Source organism: Scyliorhinus torazame, chromosome 12 (assembly GCF_047496885.1).
Source record: "Scyliorhinus torazame isolate Kashiwa2021f chromosome 12, sScyTor2.1, whole genome shotgun sequence".
Classification (NCBI taxonomy): Eukaryota; Metazoa; Chordata; class Chondrichthyes; order Carcharhiniformes; family Scyliorhinidae; genus Scyliorhinus; species Scyliorhinus torazame.
The window spans coordinates 86,862,437-86,880,058 of NC_092718.1; the positions used below are offsets into that span (position 1 = coordinate 86,862,437).

The window sequence follows — 17,622 nt, forward strand, 5'->3', positions numbered from 1 at the left end:
CGTTTTTGCCGCCGGTCGGCGGGCTTTGCGCCGATAACGGAGAATTTCACCCGTGGGGCGCGTTCCCCAGGGAGTAGGGAGAATGTGGGTCTCGCTCCCACAGGGAGTGGGGAGAATGTGGGACTCAGTCCCACAGGGAGTGGGGAGAATGTGGGACTCAGTCCCACAGGGAGTGGGGAGAATGTGGGACTCAGTCCCCCAGGGAGTGGGCGGAATGTGGGACTCAGTCCCCCAGGGAGTGGGCGGAATGTGGGACTCAGTCCCACAGGGAGTGGGGGGAATGTGGGACTCGCTCCCACAGGGAGTGGGGAGAATGTGGGACTCCCTCCCACAGGGAGTGGGGTGAATGTGGGACTCACTCGCACAGGGGGCGAAATTCTCCCCAAATGGCGCGATGTCCGCCGACTGGCTCCGCATCTTTGGTGGCCGAGCCCCAACATTGAGGGGCTAGGCCGATGCCGGAGGGATTTCCGCCCCGCTAGCTGGCGGAAACAGCCTTTGTTGCCCCACCAGCTGGCGCGGAAATGACATCCCCGGGCGGCGCATGCGCGGGAGCGTCAGCGGCTGCTGACAGTTTCCCACGCACGCGCAGTGGAGGGAGTCTCTTCCGCCTCCGCCATGGTGGAGACCGTGGTGGAGGCGGAAGGGAAAGAGTGCCCCCACGGCACAGGCCCGCCCGCGGATCGGTGGGCTCCCGATCGCGGGCCAGGCCACCGTGGGAGCACTCCCCGGGACCCCGGAGCCCCCCACGCCGCCTTGTCCCGCCGTTCAAAAGGTGGTTTAATCTACGCCGGCGGGACAGGCAATTTATCGGCGGGACTTCGGCCCATCCGTGCCGGAGAATCGAGCGGGGGGTCCCGCCAACCGGCGCGGCCCGATTCCCGCCCCCGCCGAATATCCGGTGCCGGAGACTTCGGCAACCGGCGGGGGCGGGATTCACGGCAGCCCCCGGCGATTCTCCAACCTAGCGGGGGGTCGGAGAATGACGCCCCTGATGTGTGGCCTCCTACAGCAGCTGACGAAATGGCTGCGAGCTGAAGGCCACGCATATTTACAACCTGGCTCCTGGGCGGAGCTAGCATGCAGGGGCCCAGGTGAACCTGTAGTGCAGGTTCTACCGTACAACCCTTAATACAAGAACACAGTGGTTTATCACACACACGGAGTGGGGAGAATGTGGGACTCACTCACACAGGGAGTGGGGAGAATATGGGACTCGCTCCCACAGGGAGTGTGAAGAATGTGGACTCACTCACACCGGAGTGGTTGAGGTGAATAGTGTTGATGCATTTAAGAGAGAAACAGGATAAATAAATGAGGGAGAGAGGAATAGAAGGAGATGGTGACGGGGGTACATGAAGAGGAGGAGTGGGAGGAGGCTTCTGAGGAGCCGAGGGGCTGAATGGCTTGTTTGTGTGATGTAATTGTATGTACTTTGGTGTGATTTCAGACTCTGCTGCCAACATTATTGTAACTGGGATGGTGGGTAGCCCAGTAATACTACCCTGTTTCTACAAGGAAGAAGGTATACACCCGCACTCGTCTTTACGTCTGTTTTGGCAAGTGAATACGCAAGTTGTCTACAATTACAAAGAAGGCAGAAGTGATCCAACTTACCAGAACGATAAATATAAGGGGAGAGTGAAGGCCTTTGAGACTGCAATACGGAATGGTAATCTCTCTCTCCAGATTAACAATCTCACCATTCATGATGAGAATTACTACACCTGCTATTTTATGATCAACAACAAGAAGGTTCTTCAGACTTTGGTCCGACTGCAGATAGTAGGTAAGTAAATGGTTTTACGCCTGAACTGTGAAACCACACTCCTTGCTTGCTCTCCACTCCAAATGGTGTGACTATTAAATCCATCAAACTGTGACAGACACAGGAGCGCAGGGTGCTGGGGGAGAGAGGGGTCACTGAGTGACCATGAGAGGGAGCTGCGTTAACACTAGTAGATATACAGTCAGTAACACACAATGCCTAAGGGGGAGGGGTTACTCTGTGATCCTGAGGGGAACACCGCAAGTCCATGGACTTGACAGCAAGTCACGACCTGCTACTACCCCAGCCCGGGCAGCCAATCCTCAGCAAACCCGAAGGTTTTGGAGGCTTTTTCGGTGTTTTTTATTCGCCTCCTGTTCGCCCTTCGCAGCTATGGCAGCCAATCCCGCCTGTCAATATTTGCAGTAATTCGCGTCTGCAAGACTTCTGCCTGAGAGGGGCAGTGCATCGCGGGGCGGAGCGTGCAGTGCCCCAGCCACTAGTGAGATTTGAATACAAATAAATGATGGTTTCACATGGGCCCGCCAGCACAGGCCGCAAATTTTGAAAACGCCAGCAGTCGCAAATCACAATTTTACAATTATGCATGATTCCCCGTCCAATCACGATTCTTGCTTCCAAAGTTGTGAAGTGCAGAATCCAGCCCCACTGTCAGTAGTAACACTGGGCGGTGATCATTTAAAATTCTCAGATGGATTCCTCCTCTACAGCTAACTTCAACGCCCCATTGATGTTGGCGCCACGTCCTCAAGATATTCAACTGGGTGAGGAAGTCAATCTTACCTGCCGTTCCTCAGGTGGCTATCCAAAGCCAGTTTTGAATTGGATGGATGCAAAGGGCTATTTGCTACCGAGAGGAAACCAGGGGAACACAACTACACATTCAGATCCCGCCAGTGGCCTCTGGAGTGTCACCAGTGTCCTGAGAGTCAACATCACCAGGAACTCCACTTTTCTTTGTTCTGTCTTCAACAGCCGGACGAACGATACACGGTTTTCAGGCCAGTGGACATGTAAGTGTTGCCTTAAATACATTCTGCAATAGGCGGTTACACAGTAGGCTAAACAACTGGCTTGTAATGCAGAACAAGGCCAGCAGCGCGGGTTCAATTCCTGTACCGGCCTACCTGATTAGGTGATGGAATGTGGGACTAGGGGCTTTTCACAGTAACTTAATTGAAGCCTACTTGTGACAATAAGCAATTTTTTTTTGTTGTGACTTAAAAAAAAAAATTTTTTACAGTTTTTTTTTATAGCACCCTCAACTCCAGGGTCACAATGTCATGGGTCTGGGTCCTCGCGCCCCTTGCCAGTACTGAGGGAGCGCTGCACTGTCGGAGAGTTTGTTCTGAGGGAGCGCTACACTGTCAGAGGGTCAGTACTGAGGGAGTGCTGCACTGTCAGAGTCAGTTCTGAGGGAGCGCTACACTGTCAGAGGGTCAGTTCTGAGGGAGCGCTACACTGTCAGAGGGTCAGTACAGAGGGAGTGCTGCACTGTCGGAGGGCCAGTAATGAGGGAGTGCTGCACTGTCAGAGTCAGTTCTGAGGGAGCGCTACACTGTCAGAGGGTCAGTACTGAGGGAGTGCTGCACTGTCGGAGGGTCAGTACAGAGGGAGTGCTGCATTGTCGGAGGGCCAGTAATGAGGGAGTGCTGTACTGACAGAGGGTCAGTACTGAGGGGGTGCAGCACTGTCGGAGAGTCAGTTCTGAGGGAGCGCTGCACTGTCAGAGGGCCATTACTGAGGGAGTGCTGCACTGTGAGAGGGTCAGTACTAAGAGAGAGCTGCACCGTCAGAGGGTCAGTACTGAGGGAGTGCTGCACTGTGAGAGGGTCAGCATTGAGGGAGTGCTGCACTGTAAGAGGGTCAGTACTGAGGGAGTGCTGCACTGTCAGAGGGTCAGTACTGAGGGAGTGCAGCACTGTCGGAGTGTCAGTTCTGAGCGGGCGCTGCACTGTCAGAGGGTCAGTACTGAGAGACAGCTGCACTGTCAGAGGGTCAGTACTGAGGGTGTGCTGCACTGTCAAATGGTCAGAACTGAGGGAGTGCTGCACTGACAGAGGGTCAGCACTGTGGGAGTGCTGCACTGTTGGAGAGTCAGTTCTGAGGGGGCGCTGCACTGTCAGAGGGTCAGTAAAGAGAGGGTGCTGCACTGTGAGAGGGTCAGCATTGAGGGAGCGCTGCACTATCAGAGTGTCAGTACTGAGGGAGCGCTGCACTGACAGAGGGTCAGTACTGAGGGAGCGCTGCACTGACAGAGGGGCTGTACTGAGGGAGTGCTGCACTGTCAGAGGGTCAGTACTGAGGGAGTGCTGCACTGTCAGAGGGTCAGTACTGAGGGAATGCTGCACTGTCAGAGGGTCAGTACTGAGGGAGTGCTGCACTGTCAGAGGGTCAATACTGAGGGAGTGCTGCACTGTCAGAGGGTCAGTAAAGAGAGGGTGCAGCACTGTGAGAGGGTCAGCACTGAGGGAGTGCTGCACTGTCAGAGGGTCAGTACTGTGGGAGTGCTAAACTATCAGAGGGTGATTACAGAGGGAGCGCTGCACTGTGGCAGGATCAATACTGAGGGAGTGCTGCACTGTCAGAGGGTCAGTACTGAGGGAACGCTGCACTGTGAGATGGTCAGTATTGAGGGAGCGCTGAACTGCCAGAGTATCAGAACTGAGGGAGCACTGCACTGTCAGAGGGTCAGTACTGAGGGAGCGCTGCACCATGAGCGGGTCAGAACTGAGGGAGCACTGCACTGGTGGAGGGTCAGTACTGAGGGAGCGCTGCACTGGTGGAGGGTCAGTACTGAAGGAGTGCTGCACTGTCAGTGGGTTAGTACTGAGGGAGTGCTGCACTGTCAGTGGGCTAGTACTGAGGGAACGCTGAAGAAACACCAAGAGAGGGAGTGCGACAGAGACAGTCAGACAGAGAATGAGACACGGGGAGAGAGTCACAGAGAGATAATGAAAGACGCAGAGAACGTGACAGATGGATAGGGAGGAGAGTAAAAGAGAAAGTGAGAAAGAGACGGACAGAGAGAAAGCAAGAAAGTAACATTTTAAATTAGCGTAATTGTTTTTAACAATGAATCAGACGTATCAGATTCAGTTGTACGTTGTAACAGGAATCCTTTATCTCGCAACACCCACCAGATATCCACAATGATCCACTGGAGGGCACTACCCACGATCAGCACCTCATCGCAGTCTATGTTGCGGTAACTTGTTTGATTTGTCTGGCTGGGCTGCTCATCATCATATTTTCACTGAAGAGATGTAATACATACAAGGGTAAGTACAAATCCAGGATTTTACCAAAATTCTTGGAATGGAAAGAGGCCTTTTGATGCTATATGTTTTTCTGGAATATCAGCATGACCATACTCAGAGGGAATTGTGTCTGTGATTCAGTCTTGGTTTCACTTTCACCCTGAGCAGAGAACACACACACAACTCTGATGTACTTGAACTATAAACCAATGTATAGCCTTTCACATGCACTCAATCTTAAAATAAACTCATAATGTGTTCACCCAATACCATATAGTATTGCAACAAGTGCTGGGCCTCAGCATTTAACAATTTATATACATTTAATTTGGATGAAGGGGCCAAAGGATGGTTGCTAAATTTGCTGATGTAGCAAAGATAGGCAGGAAGGTAAAATTATAAAGAGGACACAGGGACATGGATAGGTTCAGTGAGTGGGCAAAGATCTGGCAAATGTAAAATAACGTGGGCAAATGTTAGGAAGAATAATGAAGCTTATTATCTAATCAATGAGAGATTGCAGAGCTCTGAGGGGCAGAGGGATCTGGGTGTCCTAGTGCATGAATCACAAAATGCTGGTGTGCAGGAACAGCCAGTAATTAGGAAAGCTCATAGAATGTTATTGTTTATTGTGAGGGGAATTTATTACAAAAGTAGGGAGGTTATGCTTCAGTTGTACAGGGCGCTGGTGACACCACATCGAGAGTATTGTGGACAATATTGGTCTCCTTATTTAAGGAAAGGTGTAAATGTGTTAGAAAGAGTTCAGAGATGATTTGCTTGACGAATTCCAGGAATGGGCGGGTTGTCTGATGAGGAAAGGATGGAGAGGTTTGGTTTGTGTCCACTGGAGTCTAGAAGAGTGAGAGGCGGCTTGATCGAAACCTTTGAGATGTTGAGGCGTAATAACAGGGTGGATGTGGAGAGGATGTTTCCTCTTGTGGGAGAATCTAGAACTCGGGGTCACTGTGTAAAAATAAGGGCTCACTCATTTAACACAAGGGTGGGTGAAAGGTTATCGGGGGTGAAAGGTTATCGGGGTGAGGCAGGAATGTGGGGTTGGGATCACAATCACTCGAGCTTGTTACACAGGAACAGGATGAGACCATTCTGCCCTTGAGGCTGTTCCTCCACTCAAAGAGATCGCAGCTGATCTGTGATCTCTCTCCATTTACCTGCCTTCACCCCATATCCCTTAATACCTTCCGATAATAAAAATCTCTCAGTCTCACAGATTGAAAATGAACGATTGGATCAGTCTCCGTGTAGGGAGAGAATTCCAAACTTCTCCCACTGTGTGTGTGGAAGTCTTTCTGTAATTTCACTCCCAAAAGGTCGACCTGTCCTTGTTAGACTCTGTCCTCCTTGTCCTTGACTCTACCCAACAGGTGTAAATAGTTTCTCTCTATCCACCCTTATGTGTTCCCCATATTATCTAAAAAAAAGCTTTGATCCAATCCCACCCCCCATAACCATCGTAATTCCAGGGATTACAAGTTTTGTGATTAATCTTTCCTTGTAATTTTTAAAATATATATTTTTTTTCAAATAGCTAATATACATAACATATAAACAATCATTCAATAATAAAATCAACAAAATACAATCCTCCTAATTTGAGATTTTTTCTTCTATTAAAACATTCCCTGCCCCCCCCCCCCAAATACCCCATCTCCCTTACCCCCTAACAACAAATAGATGAAAATGAAATGAAAATCGCTTATTGTCACAAGTAGGCTTCAAACGAAGTTACTGTGAAAAGCCCCTAGTCGCCACATTCCGGCGCCTGTTCAGGGAGGCTGTTACGGGAATTGAACCGTGCTACTGGCCTGCCTTGGTCTGCTTTCAAAGCCAGCGATTTAGCCCTGTGCTAAACAGCCCCAGATCTGTGAATAGAAACAAGAACAACTTCCATCTCATCTAGAATTTCCCATCTGAGCCACTCAGGTCAAACTTAATTTGTTCAAGTTTAAGGAATTCCACAACATCCCTCCACCATGCCAATATTTTTGGCGGATCTTTGGATTTCCATTCTAATAAAATTTGGCTGCTGGCAATCCGTGTGGCAAAGGCCACCGCATTAGCTCTTTTCCCTTCTGTCAGTCCAGGTATTTCTGACATTCCAAAAATTTGTTTGTGGAAGTCCCGAAAGGTCGGCCTCTCATTTTTAGACTCTGTTCCCTCGCCCAAGGCTCCCCCCAACAGGTGTAAATAGTTTTTCTCTATCCACCCGTAACTGTTCCCCTCAATATCGCAAAAACGTTGATCAAATCCCACCCCCCTTAACTTTCGAAATTCCAGGGAATATAAACCTTGTTGCGATTAACCTCGCCTTGTAATTTCACCCCTGGAGTGCTGGTATTCTGGTAAATTTACTCTCCATGGTCAGTATATCTTTCCGAAGGTGTGAGTCCCAGAACTGTTCACACTGACTCCGGGTGTGGTCTGACCAGGGCTTGGTATAGACTTAAGTGTGACTTCTGTCTTTTAAGTACCAGTGCTCTAGATTGAACAGATTTGAGACACATATCAGCCGCAATCTACTACGGTGCTGACGGAACGACGTCTAACCCCAAGAAACTGCTTATCACTTCCGGTTGGGTTGGGCAAGTTGCTGAACCAGCAGTGAATCAGTTGCCAGGGGCAGGTTGGCCAATTAAATATTATAACGAGATTGGAAGATTTAACTCCTCTTCCCGGTTTAACCGTGACCAACTGGGTTTACCTGGATTTGGGGAAACTCAAATTGGTCAAGGGGAGGCGGGACATTGGGTTTTTTGCAGCACTGCTTTGGGTCAAATGGAGCAGAAGGCTTCTTCCAAGGCTCCCCTTAACTCCCCAGATTTCCCCCTGTTCTCCTGGCACTGGACCCGTCCCCTGGCTCGGGGGTCATTGTCGCAGAGTCGATTAGGGCACCATAACATTCCGGCTGCCTCTGTAACAGCACAGCGTCCCAGCCTCTGTGCTCAATGTCGCTCTTTCTGGAATCCAGGATCCCATCATGATCTACCAACTGCTCTTCTGACCCCCTCGCCTTTCAAATATCAAAACCTCGCCCGCTAAATCTCCCCTCCAGCCTGATTCCTGGGCCGTTGCGATGGTCACAGGCCTCTGGGTTTCCTGTCTGAAATTCCGACCCCAATCTGAAACTCGTGGAAAATCTCAGTACTGACCCTCTGACAGTGTAGCGCTCCCTCAGAACAGACTCTCCGACAGTGCAGCACTCCCTCAGTACTGGCGATGTCTCCGGCCTTATTGTGGGAGGGTTCGGTCAGGTGAGAGTGGCAGGGTCCCCTGAGTCTTTTGTTCCAGCCAAACAGACTGTCCCCCTTCGCGGCTCTTTTCACATTCTTTGTATCTCTCTCTTTCTCACAGGTGTGCCCACGACAGGCGCGACGGGGGATGAAACGCAGGCCAACATCACCTCAACAGGTTAGACCCTTTGCATCATTCTCTTTGTCCTGTATGTGCGTGTCTCTCATTCGCTCTCGCTGTTCTGCTCTCTCTGTCTCGCTGCCACTGTTTTGCCCTCTCAGTCTCGCATCCCTCCCTCAGTCTCACTCTTGCTCCCTCTCCCCATCTGTCTCGCTCTATCTCTATCTGTCTCATTCTATCGCTCTGTGTCTCGCTCTATCGCTCTCTGTCTCGCTCTATCTCTCTCTGTCTCGCTCTATCTCTCTCTGTCTCGGTCTATCTCTCTCTGTCTCGCTCTATCTCTGTCTCGCTCTATCTCTGTCTCGCTCTCTCTCTGTCTCGCACTCTCTCTCTGACTCGCGCACTCTCTGACTCGCGCACTCTCTGACTCGCGCACTCTCTGTCTCGCGCACTCTCTGTCTGCCTCGCGCTCTCTCTCTCTGCCTCGCGCTCTCTCTCTCTGCCTCGCGCTCTCTCTCTCTGCCTCGCACTCTCTCTCTCTGCCTCGCACTCTCTCTCTCTCTGCCTCGCACCCTCTCTCTCTGCCTCGCACTCTCTCTCGCTGCCTCGCACTCTCGCTGTCTCGCACTCTCTCTCGCTGTCTCGCACTCTCTCTCGCTGTCTCGCACTCTCTCTCTCTGCCTCGCACTCTCTCTCTCTGCCTTGCACTCTCTCTCTCTGCCTCGCACTCTCTCTCTCTGCCTCGCACTCTCTCTCTCTGCCTCGCGCTCTCTCTCTCTGCCTCGCGCTCTCTCTCTCTGCCTCGCGCTCTCTCTCTCTGCCTCGCGCTCTCTCTCTCTGCCTCGCGCTCTCTCTCTCTGCCTCGCGCTCTCTCTCTCTGCCTCGCGCTCTCTCTCTCTGCCTCGCGCTCTCTCTCTCTGCCTCGCACTCTCTCTCTCTGTCTTGCACTCTCTCTCTCTGCCTCGCACTCTCTCTTTCTGCCTCGCACCCTCTCTCTCTGCCTCGCACTCTCTCTCGCTGTCTCGCACTCTCTCTCGCTGTCTCGCACTCTCTCTCGCTGTCTCGCACTCTCTCTCTCTGCCTCGCACTCTCTCTCTCTGCCTCGCACTCTCTCTCTCTGCCTCGCACTCTCTCTCTCTGCCTCGCACTCTCTCTCTCTGCCTCGCGCTCTCTCTCTCTGCCTCGCGCTCTCTCTCTCTGCCTCGCGCTCTCTCTCTCTGCCTCGCGCTCTCTCTCTGCCTCGCGCTCTCTCTGCCTCGCGCTCTCTCTCTCTGCCTCGCGCTCTCTCTCTCTGCCTCGCGCTCTCTCTCTCTGCCTCACGCTCTCTCTCTCTGCCTCGCGCCCTCTCTCTCTGCCTCGCACTCTCTCTCTCTGTCTCGCTCTCTCTCTCTGCCGCACTCTCTCTCTCTGTCTCGCGCTCTCTCTCTCTGTCTCGCGCTCCCTCTCTCTGCCTCGCGCTCTCTCTCTCTGCCTCGCTCACTCCTTCTTTGTCTAGTTCTTTCTCTCGCTGTCTCACTGCCTCTCTCTTCCTCGCTCCTTCTCTCTCGTGGCCTAGCTCTCTTCTCTTTCTCGGTCTCGTTCTCTCGCTGCCTCTCTCGGCCTCGCTCTTTCCCTTTCTCGACCTCGCTCTCTTCTCTTTCTCGGTCTCGTTCTCTTCTCTTTCTCATTCTCTCGCTGTCTCTCTCCTTAAAAACTGACCCATTGACCGAGCTTGTGGTCGCCTTCTCCCTCATATCTCCTGACGTGGCTCGGGATGGGGCAATCCGCTGGGAAATAAAGGCACCTGCTGGGATAGAGATTGGATGAGTGGGATGGGGACACTGCTTAAGTGGAGGATGTGAATGGCCAAGGGAAATGGATAGTGACTGAGGGATGGTGAGGCTGCAGATCGTCTGGAGGCCACCAGGTGGTGGCGTGGAGCAGCACCCTCCCCACTCACTCACAGTCACACATTCTCTCACACACACTTACACTAACACTTTCAGACACACACACACTCTCTCACACAGTCACTCACTCACTCCCTCACACACACACTCACACGCACATGTACACAAACTCACACACACATACACACACACATACGCAGTCACTCGGACACAATCACACACACTCACACAGTCGCACACACACAGCCATACACACAGTCAGACACACTCGCATATATATACACCTACTGATACACACACTCTCTCTCTCTCACTCACACACACACACACACACACATACACACACAGAGGGCTGGCTTCTCCGCCTCCCCAGCTGCATGTTCCAGAGCGGTGCCCCGTTGATGGCAACAGGATCCTCCATTCCCGCCACTGACCAATGGGATTTCCCATTGTAGCCACCCGATGCCACCAGGAAACCCACGGGCGGGAGTGCTCTGCCAGTGGAACGGAGATTCTCACCGGCAGAAAATTCACCCCACGGTCACACACTCACAAACATATACACTCCCGCATACACACTTACACGCATATGCACATACACAAACACATGCACACGCACATGTCCACATGCACATGCACACACATATACACACACATACATACATACACACACATAGTCGCAACATGCATACATTCACACATGCATCCACTCATAGATTTCATAGAATTTACAGTGCAGAAGGAGGCCATTCGGCCCATCGAGACTGCACCGGCTCTTGGAAAGAGCACCCTATCCGAGGTCCACACCACTACCCTATCCCCATAACCCAGTAACCCCACCCAACACTAAGGGCAATTTTGGACACGAAAGGCAATTTATCATGGCCAATCCACCTAACCTGCACATCTTTGGACTGTGGGAGGAAACCGGAGCACCCGGAGGAAACCCACGCACACACGGGGCGAACGTGCAGACTCCGCACAGACAGTGGCCCAAGTCGGAATCGAACCTGGGACTCTGGAGCTGTGAAGCAATTGTGCTATCCATAATGCTACCGTGCTGCCCATACACCCACTATCACTCACTCACACTCACACATATATGTAGTCACATACACACACCCAACATACACACATATCCACTTATACACATACACGCGCACACACACAGACCCACACACACTCTCAGATACCCACACAAACAAACCACCATACATACACATATACACCCCCACACACTCACACATACATATACCCCCACACACACACTCTGTCACACATACTCTCTCACACACACTGGGAGTTAGGAGGGCTGAAAGGGCCATGAAATGTCATTGGCAAGAAGGGTCAAGGAAAATCCCAAGGCCTTTTCTATCTATATGAGGAACAAGAGGGGAGCCAGGGATAGAGTAGGCGCACTCAAGGACAAAGGAGGTAATTATAGGCCGGTGAGCCTGAGGTCAGTGGTGGGGAAGCTGTTGGAGAAGATACTGAGGGACAGGATTTATTCACATTTGGAAACAAATAACTTGTTAGTGATAACCAACATGATTTTGTGCAGGGACGGTCATGTCTTACCAACTTGATATAGATTAATTGATGAGGGAAAGGCTGTGGATGTCGTCTACATGGACTTTAGTAAGGCATTTGACAAGGTCCCTCATGGCAGACTGGTACAAAAGGTAAAGTTGCATGTGATTCGGGATGTGCTAGCTAGATGGATAAAGAACTGGCTTTGCAATGTGAGACAGAGAATAGCAGTGGAAGGGAGCTTTTCAGAATGGAGATCTGTGACTAGTGGTGTTCCACAGGGATCAGTGCTGGGGTCACTGTTGTTTGTAATATATATAAATGATCTGGAGGAAACTGTAGATGGTCTGATTAGCAAGTTTGCACATGACACTAAGCTAGGTGGAGCTGCAGATAGTGAAGGGGACTGTCAGATAATACAGCAGAGAAATGGCAGATGGAAATCAATTCAGACGAATGTGAGGTGAAGCATTTTGGAAGATCAAATTCAGGTGTGAATTATACAGTAAATGACAGAACCCTTAGGAGCATTGACACACAGAGGGATCTGTTGTGTTCTGTGACCTTGGGCGTGATTCTCCCAACGGGAGTCTAAGTGACGACGCCGGAGTGAATACCGGATTGTTTCACTCCGGCGTCGGAGCCCGCTCCCAGCCCACTATTCTCCCGCCCCCGGGGGGCTAGGAGCGGCGTCGCGTCATTTGCGCACGCTGGGCCTTGGTGCTGCGTAAAAAGCGGCGCTGCGTAAAAGACGCCAACCCGTCCATGCGCGGTTGCCGTTCTCCCCGAGGCCGCCCCGCAAGAAGATGTCGGATGGATCTTGCGGGGCGCGGAGAAAAGGAGGTCCTCCTTCAGAGAGGACGGCCTGCCGATCGGTGGGCACCGATCACGGGCCAGACCCCATTGGAGGCCCCCCGGTGCAGGAACCCCCCTCCCCCCCTACACACAGTCCGCCCCCCCCAGCGTTCCCAAGCAGTTCCCACCGGCAGCGACCAGGTGTGGACGGCATTCAGATCCATAGATACATGAAAGTGGCAATGCAGATGGATAAAGTGGTCAAGAAGGCATACAGCTTGCTTGCCTTCATCAGCATTGAGTCCAAAAGTTGGCAGGTCATGTTACAGTTGTAGAAAACTTTAGTCAGGCCACATTTGGAATATTGCATGCAGTTCTACTTGCCCACACTACCAGAAGGACTTTAGAGAGAGTGCAAATGGGCGGCATGGTAGCACAGTGGTTAGCACTGTTGCTCCACAACACCAGGGACCGTGTTCGGTTCCCGGCTTGGGTCACTGCCTGTGTGGAGTCTGCACGTTCTCCCCGTGTCTGCGTGGGTTTCCTCCGGGTGCTCCGGTTTCCTCCCACTAGTCCCTAAAAGACGTGCTTGTTCGGTGAATTGGACATTCTGAATTCTCCCGCAGTGTACCCAAACAGGCGCCATAGTGTGGCGACTAGGGGATTTTCACACTAACTTAATTGCAGTGTTAATGTAAGCCTACTTGTGACACTAATAAAGCTTATTATTAAAAGAAGGTTTACTGAGGCAGCACGGTGGCGCAGTGGTTAGCACTGCTGCCAGACGGCCACGAGGTCCCAGGTTCGATCCCAGCCCTGGGTCACTGTCTGTGTGGAGTTAGCACATTCTCCCCATGTTTGCGTGGGTTTGCCACGCTAAATTGCTCCTTAATTGGAAAAAATGAATTGGGTACTCTAAATTTTTTTTAAAAGGTTTACCAGTATGTTGCCAGGTCTGGAGTGTGTTAGCTATGGGGAGAGGTTGAATAAACTCGGATTGTTTTCGTTGGAAAAACGGAGGCTGAGGGGAGACCTGATTGAGGTCCACAGAATTATGAGCAGTATACAGAGGGTGAATAGTCAGCGGTTTTTTCGCTGGGTGCAAGAGTCAATTACAAGGGAGTACAGGTTCAAGGTGAGAGGGGGAACGTTTAGGGGGGATGTGCGGGGAATATTTTTCACACCGAGGATGGAGGTGCCTGGAAGGTGTTGCCAGTGGAGGTAGTGGAGGCAGGCAGGATTGCAGCGTTTAAGATGTATCTTGATAGACACATGAATGGGCGGAGAATGGAGGGATCTGTTTGGGCAATAAGTAGTAGGTCTAAATAAGGAATTTGGATCGGTGCAGGCTTGGTAGGCCGAGGGGCCTGTTCCTGTTCTTTGTTCACACACTCAAATACTTATACACTTACACACACACTCAGATACTTACACACACACATACTCACAATTACACACATACTCACACACACTCTCCCACACATGCATACACACATGGGCAGCACGGTAGCATTGTGGATAGCACAATTGCTTCACAGCTCCAGGGTCCCAGGTTCGATTCCGACTTGGGTCACTGTCTGTGCGGAGTCTGCACATCCTCCCCGTGTGTGCGTGGGTTTCCTCCGGGTGTTCCGGTTTCCTCCCACAGTCCAAAGATGTGCAGGTTAGGTGGATTGGCCATGATAAATTGCCCTTAGTGCCCAAAATTGCCCTTAGTGTTGGGTGGGATTACTGGGTTATGGGGATAGGGTGGAGATGTTGACCTTGGGCATGGGTGCTCTTTCCAAGAGCCGGTGCAGACCCGATGGGCCGAATGGCCTCCTTCTGCACTGTAAATTCTATGATAATCTATGATGTGTGCACACATGCACAAACAAGTGTGTACACACACACACGTGTACACACAGGCAAGTATACACACAAACCCACACATACTCACACACACAAACCCACACATACTCACACACACAAACCCACACATACTCACACACACAAACCCACACATACTCACACACACATACCCACACATACACCTACTCACACACACGTACCCACACATACACACACACGTACCCACACATGCACATACTCACACACACGTACCCACACATACACACACACACGTAACCACACATACACATACCACGATCTTTAACCGTCCCCTCTTGTTCTCTCCCCGACAGAGCTGCAATATCTGTGAAACGGAGCAAGAAGAAGCCCAGCCGGGAGTGAGCGAGGCAGTAGGACTGAGTGGATGAGGCGAGTGCCCCTCAGGAGAGGTGGAGGGCAGGAGTTGGAGCCAAGCATGATGAGGTGGCGTGCAGCGTGGGGAGTGGGGCCCGGATGCAGAGGCTACACCCGGAGGATGCGTTCAGTTGGTGGAGGAACCTGAACACTGAGGGAGACAAATTGAGGGGCGGTCTTCACTCGGAGTGGGTGATGCTGAGAGGAGAGAGGCCGGCAAACGCAGAAAGCGAGAAAAACTGCGCAGAAAGAGAGTTTTGCATTTCATCGTCACCTTTTACCCCCTCAGGCTGTCCCATCAAGATTCCCAGGAGTTTGTTGAAGTGACTTCACGTTGTAATTTTGGAAAAGCAGCATTCAAGTTTTGCACAGAAGGATCCAACAAACAGCAACGTGATAATGACCGAAAATTATCTGTTTTTTAAAATCTGAGTGCAGCATCCTCTGACAGTGCAGCGCTCCCTCAGTACTGACCCTCTGACAATGCAACACTCCCTCAGTACTGACCCTCTGACAATGCAGCACTCCCTCAGTACTGACCTTCTGACAGTGCAGCACTCCCTCAGAACTGACCCTCTGACAGTGCAGTGCTCCCTCAGTACTGACCCTCTGACAATGCAGCACTCCCTCAGTACTGACCTTCTGACAGTGCAGCACTCCCTCAGTACTGACCCTCTGACAGTGCAGCACTCCCTCAGTACTGACTCTCTGACTGCGCAGCACTCCCTCAGTACTGACCCTCTGACAGTGCAGCACCCCCTCAGTACTGACCCTGTGATAGTACAGCGCTCCCTCAGTACTGACCCTCTGACAGTGCAGCGCTCCCTCAGTATACCCTCCGGCAGTACAGCGCTCCCTCAGTGCTGACCCTCTGACAGTGCAGCACTCCCTCAGTACTGACCCTCTGATAGTACAGCGCTCCCTCAGTACTGACCCTCTGACAGTGCAGCGCTCCCTCAGTATACCCTCCGGCAGTACAGCGCTCCCTCAGTACTGACCCTCTGACAGTGCAGCACTCCCTCAGTACTGACCCTCTGACAGTGCAGCGCTCCCTCAGTACTAATCCTCTGACAGTGCAGCATTCCCTCAGTACTGACCCTCTGACAGTGCAGCACTCCCTCAGTACTGACACTCTGACAGTACAGCGCTCGCTCAGTACTGACCCTCTGACAGTGCAGCACTCCCTCAGTACTGACACTCTGACAGTACAGCGCTCCCTCAGTACTGACCCTCTGACAGTGCAGCGCTCCCTCAGTATACCCTCCGGCAGTACAGCGCTCCCTCAGTACTGACCCTCTGACAGTGCAGCACTCCCTCAGTACTGACCCTCTGACAGTGCAGCGCTCCCTCAGTACTAATCCTCTGACAGTGCAGCATTCCCTCAGTACTGACCCTCTGACAGTGCAGCACTCCCTCAGTACTGACACTCTGACAGTACAGCGCTCGCTCAGTACTGACCCTCTGACAGTGCAGCACTTCGTCAGTACTGGCATTTAGGAGAGTTAGTGAGAGGGGGAGGTTGTTGGGTCTCAATGTGAAGATAATGTAGATATGTAAAAACAGTTTCTATTTATTTGTAATTGTAAAGAAATTTTACATAAGTTTAATATTTTTATGAAGTTTCTTTTTCATTAGTAGAGGTCATGAGTTGGTGCAATTATTTAATTAATTAATTGGACCAAGAGGGATTTCAGAAAATTCCACTGGAACCTTTGAATCGGATTGTCATTCAGGGACCCCCCCTGTAAATATTGACAAACTCCCCGGGGACCCCTTTTAAATACTGACACACACCCGGAGACCCCCTGTAAATACTGACACACACCTGGAGACCCCCCTGTAAATACTGACACACACCTGGAGACCCCCTGTAAATACTGACACACTCCCTGGGGACCCCCTGTAAATATTGACAAACTCCCCGGGGACCCCTTGTAAATACTGACACACACCCGGAGACCCCCTGTAAATACTGACACGCACCTGGAGACCCCCCTGTAAATACTGACACACACCTGGAGACCCCCTGTAAATACTGACACACTCCCTGGGGACCCCCTGTAAATATTGACACACACCCGGAGACCCCCTGTAAATACTGACACACACCTGGAGACCCCCTGTAAATACTGTCACATTCGCCGGGACCCCCTGTAAATACTGACACACTCACTGGGACCCCCTGTAAACACTGACACACTCCCCGGGACCCCCTGTAAATACTGACACACTCCCCGGGGAGCCCCTGTAAATACTGACACACGGCCCGGGGACCCCCTGTAAATACTGACACATTCGCCGGGACCCCCTTGTAAATACTGACACACTCACTGGGACCCCCTGTAAATACTGACACAATCCCTGAGGAGCCCCTGTAAATTGTGACACCCTCCCCCGGGACTCCCTGTTAATACTGACACACTCACCGGGACCCCCTGTAAATACTGACACCCTCCCCGGGACCCCCTGTAAATACTGACACACTCTCCGGGGACCCCCTGTAAATACTGACACCCTCCCCGGGGACCCCCTGTAAATACTGACACACACCCGGGGAACCCCTGCAAATACTGACCCACTCCCCGGGGACCCCCTGTAAATACTGACACACACCCGGGGACCCCCTGTAAATACTGACACACTCACTGGGACCCCCTGTAAATACTGAAACCCTCCCCGGGGACCCCCTGTTAATACTGACACATTCCCGGGGACCCCCTGTAAATACTGACACCCTCCC

The 17,622-nt window shown here is 51.8% G+C and overlaps 1 protein-coding gene across 1 annotated transcript; it reads left to right on the forward strand.

Moving 5' to 3' along the window:
• The first annotated feature begins 1,452 nt into the window (after nucleotides 1-1,452).
• Nucleotides 1,453-16,501, forward strand: LOC140386539 (CD276 antigen homolog). The gene is made up of 5 exons (XM_072468955.1): nucleotides 1,453-1,789; nucleotides 2,500-2,802; nucleotides 4,933-5,070; nucleotides 8,425-8,481; nucleotides 14,822-16,501. Exons 1-5 carry the CDS (start codon nucleotides 1,480-1,482, stop codon nucleotides 14,836-14,838), a joined length of 825 nt encoding a protein of 274 aa, XP_072325056.1. The 5' UTR covers nucleotides 1,453-1,479; the 3' UTR covers nucleotides 14,839-16,501.
• The last annotated feature ends 1,121 nt before the right edge of the window (nucleotides 16,502-17,622 follow it).

Coding starts and splice junctions, on each gene's coding strand:
- LOC140386539 (XM_072468955.1), top strand. CDS start 1,480: ATGGTGGGTAGCCCAGTAATACTACCCTGTTTCTACAAGGAAGAAGGT. Junction 1,790..2,499: donor GGTCCGACTGCAGATAGTAG/GTAAGTAAATGG, acceptor CCTCCTCTACAG/CTAACTTCAACGCCCCATTG. Junction 2,803..4,932: donor GTTTTCAGGCCAGTGGACAT/GTAAGTGTTGCC, acceptor AACACCCACCAG/ATATCCACAATGATCCACTG.